This window comes from Dreissena polymorpha, chromosome 5 (assembly GCF_020536995.1).
Source record: "Dreissena polymorpha isolate Duluth1 chromosome 5, UMN_Dpol_1.0, whole genome shotgun sequence".
NCBI lineage: Eukaryota > Metazoa > Mollusca > Bivalvia > Myida > Dreissenidae > Dreissena > Dreissena polymorpha.
Genome location: NC_068359.1, coordinates 114,662,449 through 114,673,063, shown reverse-complemented (window position 1 = coordinate 114,673,063; position 10,615 = coordinate 114,662,449). Strand labels below are relative to the sequence as shown.

At 37.8% G+C, this 10,615-nt stretch overlaps 1 protein-coding gene across 1 annotated transcript; it reads left to right on the top strand.

Moving 5' to 3' along the window:
- The first annotated feature begins 492 nt into the window (after nucleotides 1-492).
- On the top strand, nucleotides 493-10,605 carry LOC127832697 (neo-calmodulin-like). Its single transcript, XM_052358332.1, has 5 exons — nucleotides 493-667; nucleotides 1,618-1,761; nucleotides 4,478-4,573; nucleotides 4,776-4,922; nucleotides 7,745-10,605. Exons 1-5 carry the CDS (start codon nucleotides 628-630, stop codon nucleotides 7,789-7,791), a joined length of 474 nt encoding a protein of 157 aa, XP_052214292.1. The 5' UTR covers nucleotides 493-627; the 3' UTR covers nucleotides 7,792-10,605.
- The last annotated feature ends 10 nt before the right edge of the window (nucleotides 10,606-10,615 follow it).

Below are 10,615 nucleotides of genomic sequence, written 5' to 3'. Positions count from 1 at the left end.
ACGAATAGCAATTGAAGGTGTCTATTTTCGTTAATACAATTTTCAATTGATACTATTTATCACAGAAGGAGTTTAACAAGAATTTGATCTGTAAGTACATGCCCTTCTTAAAGTTTTAATTCTTGAGTTCTAGCCCGTTTTGTATTGATTGCGATTTATCTTGATTTTAATAATCGCTAATTTATAGATGTGCGTATGTTAGTTCCTTAATATATTTATATAAATACATCTGAAAACTTATCGTTTGGATAAGTTTCATAAAATGTGTTTAGATAAGTTCCCCTCATAAACGCTTTACATGTAGTAAAATTGCGGTTAATATAAATAGTTCGATTACAATGCCCAATATTAGGTATATTTCATTCAATATAAATATGTTTCATGCCAGCGTAAGTTATTTTAAACTGACACTATATAGTATTGCTCTCGATGATGTTACGTTTGTTATGTTGAATTGATTAGATGACATTCAATACCTCTGTTATGTATGAATGTTACATGTGCAGGTTAATGCATCAATTGAAACAGTAGAAATACAATAGAAGTTAACTCATGCGCTTTCATATTTGTGCTCATTGTGCTGTTTTTTGTAACTGAACTAGTGTTCCTTTACCACTGCTTAGATAAATGGACGAACAAACCTGTGGACGAGATTCGTTTGTTGAAGGTAAAGTGCATTGTATATTTAACAATTATATAATGATATACTCACTGATTATTATATATACAAAATATACATTTATCGTAGAATAATTACTGACAAAATTTCGACACTGACAGAAATTCCGTGTAAGAGTAAATTATTGTTTATATCATTTAATTTGCACGAATATTAATCAAATCATGTAAGAATCCAATGACACCTTTACATACCGTTGTTTATTGCTGAACTAACATCTTGTTTTTGTGATTTTAATGCGTTGTTTTAAATAACAAGGACAGTGATATTTTCTACTCATCAGTTTTCAAAAGTTTGCTTGAATTGATGGAGACTTAATGAGAAATCAAAAGATATTTCATAAATACTGGACGGTATGTCAATGGGATTGACGACTTTTGTACATGCATAAAACATATAAAAGCTCTAATGATATCGTGGAAAAATGGTTCTATAGAGGATAATTGTTGGAATCGGTGGATTATCGATTTCAATTCTCGAGTGATCATGAAAAATATATTTTCTATAATCACAAGTGAATTAAAATCGATATTCCACCGAATCCAACAAAAAAAAATTCACCGTTTATATACATGGTTAAAAGAGTTTAACTAAAGAATTTGGCTGGGACAATGACGTCATTTCGTCAAAAAAATGACGTCATTTCACAGTAAACAGTGAAAATTATCGATAAGTTTCACTGATAATTTTCACTGTTTGAAACAGTGAAATTATCAGTTTTAATTCACTGATATTTCTCTATAAACCACAGGAAAGCATGAAATAAAGTTCTATAAACCTATGTTTCATTCGTTATAAACGAATTGTTATGCCCGTTACCTCTTTTGGCCATCAAAATATTACGCACTCGCAAGTGGACTTTAGTATCTCTGTGTTCTTTACGCATCAAACACGTATTAAATACGTATTAAACCGGTACGCTTTTCAAATCCCTGCAGAGTTCCGGGAGATATTTAATATGTTCGACACGAATGGAGATGGTTCCATCTCGACTAGGGAGCTGAAAACCATCATGCGCTCACTGGGCCAGGATCCATCCGAGACCGAACTCCGGGACATGGTCAAGGGCGTTGATGCAGACAGTGAGTATATGTAGTCTGTTATAGTTTTTTTGTCGTATTTTACTGCCGAATAACGGATATGCGACAGTGTCACTTAGGCTCGATTGGTCATTGTCGGCTCGGATACTACTTACATGTACCCCGGGTACTCTTAAGTATACTTACATGTACCCCGGGTACGGTAAATATACTTAAACGTACCCGGGAAATGTAACGCTAAATCGGTCTTTGTCGGCTACTTTTTGAAATTTATTATATTCACATGTATGTCAATTTTCTGTAAGATGGCCTCTATATTATCGAAACTCATACTCAAAAAGCATGTTGATGCAGTTTTGTTAAAAGAGAACTTTTTTTAAGATAATCGGTAGCGCGTTTTACGACATCGGATTTTGGGCGGGAATATAACTCGGGTACAGTCTAAAATCGACCGGGTATGATTCAATCTCTTGCACGACGGTTACATTACATTCACCTCTGTGTTGGGCTCAGAACGGACTATTGTTTTGAAAGCGTCTCATTCATGTCATGATCATTTCAAGCGTTCATCATTGAGGTTACAGTATACTAAACAATCTCTTGCACGACGGTTACATTGCATTAACTGCATTAAAGAAAACCATCTCATACCATGATATCTTATATCAGTCTTAATTAATTATTATAAACTTGATATGTTTTTTTTATGTTAAGAAACCAACATACATAAATACGTCGAAGCAATGCCTAACGTCACTCAATAAAAAATATGTACAATTGTTTACATTTGTGAAGTGCGTGGAATGATTACATCTGTGTAAATGGGCAATAAAATAGTTCCAAAGAGTTGCATTAAAACTCACAAGTTTTTGCACGATTTATCGTACATTTAAAAGTCATATTTCTTAATTAAATGCATGCGATCTTAAATATCCAATCAAATATACATTGCATGCGTTTGTTCGGTTTTAGCTATTTGGTAGACAAAATGGCGTGCTGAGCTTTATGGCTACAATATACCAAAAGATTTCCTACACAAATTCAATGTAAAAGCAATAACTTCAACAAAAAATAAAGTCAAACTTTTGCGCATAGAGACCCCCATAACCATACCTTTTCTTAAAGAGCATTCCAAGCCGCAATGATTTAGACAATAAAAAAGGGGGGTCATGCGTTTTGCAAGAAAGAACTCGATGCGAATCAGAAGTCACTGTTTTACAGCCATCAATTTACCGGGTTCGTACCAGTGGATGAGGGTTTCCCGCCATCTGTCAAAGTCTCATTTAGTCTTTAACCTTCAAGCAAATGAGTGAATTTCTGTTAAACATCAATGTTTTCCCTACCACATGCACAAAGAAACATTCTAAAATAAAGTCATGGCAAGTGCCCACACAGAAAATAGTGTCTTCTTATAAATGATGTTTTGGTTTTTAAAGAGTATAGCATTGCACTCCCAAAAGATTTAGTATATTGTAACCTAATGCAGAGTTGTATGTGAGAGCAAGGAACGACAACTCTGCGTGGAGATTGGGTACGATTAAGTATATTTACCGTACCCGGGGTACATGTAAGAATACTTAAGAGTACCCGGGGTACATGTAAGTAGTACCCGAGCCGACAATGACCAATCGAGCGTCACTTAGCCAATAAGCCTGCATCGGGCGAACGGCATCTTTACTTTCATTCAAATAACATCACGCACCGATAGACAATCTCATCGAATGGTTTAACCGGGCTATCTAAGTTGTTATCTAGTTGGAAATGCAAATCTGAGGATCTTTGGTTTACTTTCTTGTCCCGCCACATGCCGGTAACTTTCGTTTTAATTGGTTGTTTTTTAACGGCCATTTTCCCATACGTCTGATTTTAGTAGGGCAGTTGTCAGTAACTGGCAAATAATTCGTACATTTAGTACTGGTGCACCATATCACACTATACTTATTCCGATCTTAACATAATGCAATGGTAACCTTCACCTTGAGTCAGAAATAAAAGACACCATTAAGTAACCAAGGATCCCCTAACCACATTTTTTTTCTTAAAGCTCATTCAAAATGAATGCATTTTGGAAACATCCAAGGTATGTCATGTGATATGTAAGACAAACATCGACACGTATCAACGTTCACTGTGTTTTTTTCAACGTGTTTTCGGCTTCTTTTAACTTGATAAAAAAGTCGCCAGTCTCAAAACCTTGACCAAAACAGTAATTTCTTAGTGAACGTCAGTTTTCTCTCCACACAATCGGGAAAAAGAACGAGTGTCCTTAAATGAAAATACGCCTCCTAGTATATCAAGATGAGTAAATAGTATAAAATTGCACATTTTCCATCATTTAGTATACTATTTCCAACCGTGAAAAGTTTAAAGATGGTTACAAGTAACTAACTAGTCATTTACCATCATGATATTACTGTGCTGTAAGTGTGTTCAACACACTAACACAACGTAAAACTCTCGTGTCAGACCTTTAGGTTCGCAGGTTCGCTCCTCCACTCCAGTCGAACCTTGAAACTCGTCTTTCGCATGTGCCAATAAACCGGGATTCAGAATAGTACGTGTCGTATCTAAAGCGGAGCTTCCTCTATCCCCCGTCATCCAATGAACAAGTCATCTGTTGCATATTGCGATATGGGAAATACTGCCAAACTCCAAATAAAAAAACAACAAAATCATCGCTAACACGAAATTTTACCAAAAAAATCAAATATTTTATTTTCCTCGGACCTTTGTTCGCATTTGCACGTTTATGTTTTAGGCAGCGGCGAGGTAGAATTCGACGAGTTTGTGAAGCTGATTGCGAAGAAAATGCAAAAGGTGGACCTCGAAGAAGAGATAATGGACGCTTTTAAAGGTAAACTATTTGGGGTTTTATTTGGTAAATTCCATTCTTTTTAAAACCCTTATTGGATTTTTGCTTATAGCCAATAAGCATTCGTATTTAAAACTTCTTTAAATTGAAATATGTTTTATTTATCGTAACAACGAGAAAACGAATTAAATAGACATCTGACAATATCTGTAAATGTAATCGCTCATTGTCTCTTCGCACTCAGTATTCGACACGGACGGTAACGGCAACATCTCCAAAGCGGAGTTACGTAACGCTATGACGTCGCTGGGAAAGAAGTTTAGAGAACCAGAGCTAGACGAACTTTTTCAGCTTGCAGACATTAATGGCGATGGGCAAATCAATTACAAAGGTATTGAAAGTTTGTGTTATTAAACAGTATAGTATAATATTGTGAAAGAGCCCGTTCAATTGCATCGAACGCAGCTAACAAATATCTAAAGAAGTTTTCGATATTTCACCCGTCACATCATAGTGGCGTTTTGACAGCGTTTTTTACGGAGACTCAGTGCGCGGTAGAGTTGCCAAGGAGGTCGTGAAGTCCTCGTGAGAACGCATGAAGACGGCGTTCAAACGCTTAGAAGGCCAACGTTGGCTACCTTACGATGACTTCTTTTGGCGTATTCAAAGTCAACGTCGAGGTTCGGCGTCTTAACGGCGCCCTGCTTAGAACGTTGTTGGATCGCTCTGGGGGAGCCATACACGCACAAGTTACGCGATAGAAAAGCAAAGAACATGAGAGGGACGTAACATAGTCGTACTCGTTTCGCTGTTTACAGTACCGGTAATACCAGATAATTGATTCATAGACGCCCGTTTATTCTGCGACGACCCAACTGCGTTTCGAGTGCGTCCATGGGGTTCTTCTTATGAAAGTATATTACATATTGTTACTATAAACAGTAACAAAATGACGTCGCGAGCGGGCCGTTATTCGCGGGCTAATATAAATAATATAAATAATTTTATTCTTATCGAAGCTTCCAATTATTCAAGACAAACACAATTCGAAATACGTTTTGGATCCGTTCGATGCTAAACAAACATTTCACTGTTAAACATCTGAATTGTTATCCCTAAAATCCATAGAGTCTAGCTAAAACTGTTGTATTTCGTCACAGAATTTACGTAATACAAGATACGGCAATAATTGCGTAATTAATTGAATGATAAGAAAAGTACGGAAAGCTGGTTGTGTAATAAGTTGCTGTGAAGGAACAAAATAGTATGTAATATCAAAAACTAACACACGGAAAAGCTGGGCCGGACGTCATAATGGCTCAGTGGCAGCAAGCCGATTATAGCTCTGCCGTGTGTTATTGTCTAAATCGTATTCTGGGTCGTAGTGCACTCGTAGTGCAAACTTTCGTTCGCAGAAGACTAGTCTTCAAAGCGTGCTGTGGATGCCATGATATCGCCGCTGATCGCAGCGTTCATCTCAATTTTCAAGAATATTTAGAAGATTATTAGCATATATTACTTGGACACCTCTGGTTCCTCAAATAAAGTGCTTTATATATTATTTATCCTCAGATAGGGCTTTGACAAACTCGGTGTCCTCACATAGCACATGGACACACTCTTTTCATTCACATCGCGCTTGGAAACACGCTGGGTCTTCACATCACGCTTGGACACATGCTGGGTCATCGCATAGCGCTTGGACACACACTGGGTCCTTGCATCGCGCTCCGACACACGCTGGATCATCGCAAAGTGCTTGGACACACGCTGGGTCCTCACATCGCGCTTGGACACACGCTGAGTCCTCACATCGCGCTTGGACACACTCTGGGTCCTCACATCGCGCTTGGACACAATCTGGGTCCTCACATCGCGCTTGAACACACGCTGGGTCCTCACATCGCGCTTGAACACACGCTGGGTCCTCACATCGCGCTTGGACACACGCTGGGTCCTCGCATCGCGCTTCGACACACTCTGGGTCCTCGCATCGCGCTTGGACACACTCTGGGTCCTCGCATCGTGCTTGGACACACGCTGGGTCCTCGCATCGCGCTTTGACACACTCTATGTCATCGCATAGCGCTTGGACATGCGCTGGATCTTCGCATCGTGCTTGGACACATGCTGGGTCCTCACATCGCGCTTGGACACACGCTGGGTCCTCGCATCGCGCTTCGACACACTCTATGTCATCGCATAGCGCTTGGACATGCGCTGGGTCCTCGCATCGTGCTTGGACATACGCTGGGTCCTCGCATCGCGCTGGGACACACTCTGGGTCCTCACATAGTGATTGGACACATGCTGGGTACTCACATAGCGCTGGGACACACGCTGGGTCCGCACATCATGCTTGGACACATGCTGGGTCCTCACATCGTGCTTGGACACACACTGGGTCCTCGCATCATGCTTGGACACACGCTGGGTCCTTGCATCGCGCTTCGACACATGCTTGGTCATCGCAAAGGGCTTGGACACACGCTGGGTCCTAACATCGCGCTTGGACACACTCTGGGTCCTCACATCACGCTTGGACACACGCTGGGTCCTCGCATCGCGCTTCGACACACTCTATGTCATCGCATAGCGCTTGGACACACGCTGGGTCCTCACATCGCGCTTAGACACACGCTGGGTCCTCATATCGCGCTTGGACACACTCTGGGTCCTCACATCGCGCTTGGACACACTCTGGGTCCTCGCATCGTGCTTGGACACATGCTGGGTCCTCACATCGCGCTTGGACACACTCTGGGTCCTCACATTGCGTTTGGACACACGCTAGGTCCTTACATCGTGCTTGGACACACTTTGGATCCTTGCATAGGGCCACTCAATGTGCTTAAAGTTATAATGAACTTTGAAATACACATGAACAAATGCATTGGTTGATCCAATATTGAAGTAATACTTGTATATGATGGCATTTCTAAACACACATGTTGGTAGTTTGTGTGCTCTCTGAATGCGTTTCCCATGAATGTAGACACAAAAATAATTTAAATCAAAGTTTATGTTGTTTTTTTATTGTTGTTTTCGCTAAAAATCATAGTGCTATTTAGTAAACTTGTCCAGGAAATTTTATTAGTAAGCTAGTCAAAGGCTGACTGACTTACACATTTCTAAATTTGATAAATGAAATATGGTATGAAATGACAAGTCGATTCAGATCCTTTAGACTCTTTATACAATTTTTCATTCCAGAATTCGTCCGAATAATTTCTCCAACGGGGTGTATGGGATCTGACTGAATGTTGAGACTGAGGACGCTTGACCGAGAGATCTCGTCACATTGTTGGAACTGAATGAAAATATAGGGAAAACGAAGTGTTCTTTATCTTGCAACATAATCCCATTGTGTTATGTAACATGTATATAATTGATAGTTTAGCTTGAAGTTTTTTTTAATAGAATTCTTTTTTTTTGCATTTCCAATATTGTATTCACTTTTGACTGAGGTTTCTGTGAAAGAAAGCTCCGAAGTAGGGCAAGTAGTCGCTGCTTCGTCCATCCGTTGGATTTAATTGAAGTTGTTGCCATACACTCATCATGAGAAGAACTGTGTTAAAATAATATTTAAGGAAAGCGTCCAGTTATCTTTTTTATAAAATTCGCCTATTTTCCTAAATGTAAATATTTTTATAAGGACAAACTAGACAATAAGAAATGAATCGTAGACGGGAAAACTAACAAACCAATGGAGAAAACATTAATTTACCAAAAATATGTATTAAAGGGACCGTCAACCGCGATTGGCGGAAAAAGAAAAGTTTTAAAATACCGTATTTTTTAAAACAATTATTAGTTTATATTGATTAAAATATCACGACTGGTACATTACATCACTTTTAATTTTACAGGGTACAGGTACAGTACCAGGTAACTACCAGTTAACTATAAATAACGCAAGTAGATTGATCATTATCGTCACGTGGTAAACCCAGGAATGCAAATTGTTAATGCGTAGTGAATTGTATATATGTTATAAATAAAATGATCAATCTACTTGCATTATTTATAGTGTGTGTATCGTTATGTCACCTATTTTAGCGATGTACTTTCGATTTCACATCGCGAATTTTATTACCGAATATACTGAAAATATGATTTTTTTTTCAAGTTATGTAATATACCAGTCGTGATATTTAAACTTATATAAAATAATAATTGTAAAAAACTTTTCTTTTTTCGTTACTCGCGGTTGACGGTCCCTTTAAGCCTAAAAAGTGTTTTGTTTTCACTCACCCGACCGACTTTAAGAGTTGGCGCTGACACTAAACGCTTTTTTAGTATTCCAGATTCAGGTTTAGATAAATTATGCTTCATCACATTTTTTCGAAAAAGGAACATGTACAAACATGTATGTTACAAAGAGATTTGGACGCTATCTTGCATTGAACAGTTTTTTTTTTTAAATATCTGAAATGAATAGGTATTAAGAACTGAATCAGAATGATTAGACTGGCTAATATATATTTACAATATTTAGTTTCTGAAAATATGTTCGGACGAATTACTTTAAATTTATACAATATGTTACAGAATATAAAACTAATTTAAGCAACGGTTGAGTATTTGGCGTTAAATAACTCGTAGTTATGACATCGCAATATTAATAACGCGATAACACATGGAGCTATCATTGATTGTGTTTAATGACTTGACATCTGCCACCTGTGGTTAATGACACCATGTTGTTATCAAGTATTTGTCGGCAACGTCTGATCATAACGAGGGCATCGGCTTGTGCTGAACACAGCAGCATTAAACAAGATTATTGATAGATCTTTGATTACAAACCGCGATACAAACGATGAATGCCAAAATTTGTGCAAATAATTGAATAAAAACAAGCACTTTAATAAAGAAATTCAATTAATGTATCCACTCTTAGTCTTAAATCGGGAATTATACGGCTAATTCTGACTGTCATCTTGTGTTAACAATATCGTTACGTCGCCGAATGTTCACAAGCGTAAAGAGTTGAAATTAGATGCGGCGTTGGACGGCACCATTAGAAATGGCATCACTCTAAGCATCATTCTGGAATTATGCGATTCACTTGACTAAGTGCTTTATAAATATATGCTTATTTGGAAAAGGGTCTTTTCTCAACAAGAGATCTGGATAAAAAATCTCATTTTCTATCGAAAATTCTTTTCGTAAATAATTTTTTTATATTCCCTGGCTATGTGCGTTTAGTTGTCATAAGATAAGAATGACTGAAACAATTAAATATTGCTTAAAAGGTTAATAATTTATCATTTTGTAAGCAGAATAAAATGCATTTTGAAAAGTAAATTTTGTATAAAATTTACATTTCAGTAGGTGCACTTTTGAGTTGTCACCGCTCTGTTTATGTGTTTACATTTTTTTCTGGTTAATTTTTGTGTTATAAATATCAAATGTTTACAGAAACATTTGTTTGCATGTAATAAATGAAATAACAGTAAAATCTGAGAACACCGGTCAGTCAAGGGAAATGGCCAGAGTGACCGTTGTCGACGAGTGACCGCTATTATCGGATCACCACTTTTTAAATGGTTGGCCAGATGGTAGTATTGCCCTGTCGTTACCCCACCCAGTCGTTCGCACACAGTGTTAAACAAAGGCTTATCGCTGATAACTAGGCTGAAGCATAATAACATAAATAATTTCAATTAAATAATACAGAATAATGTCTTATACATTGATTTACACTTGTTCGTTAATCCATCAAATGTTTGTGTTGTTCAATAATAGCAAAAGTATTGGTACAAGATCGATGAAACTTTGCAAATATGGCAATAAGCATGTGAAATTGCGCACCTCTATGTTTTGGTCAACATATTGTCAACACCATATTTATGACCCCTTATTTGCAAATATTTCATATTGTTATTTTGTGTAGAGGGCTTACCTGTACTCTGTACACTAATGACCTAGCATGTGAACTTGCGCAACTCCGTATTTTGGTTTGCAGGCTTTCCACACAACCTGTGTTATGTCCCATTTTTATTTCAACAAATAACATTTGTTCTACTTGTGTGGCATGTTATTAAAAATACTGCTTCTAGAGAGTTGAAACTTTAACCA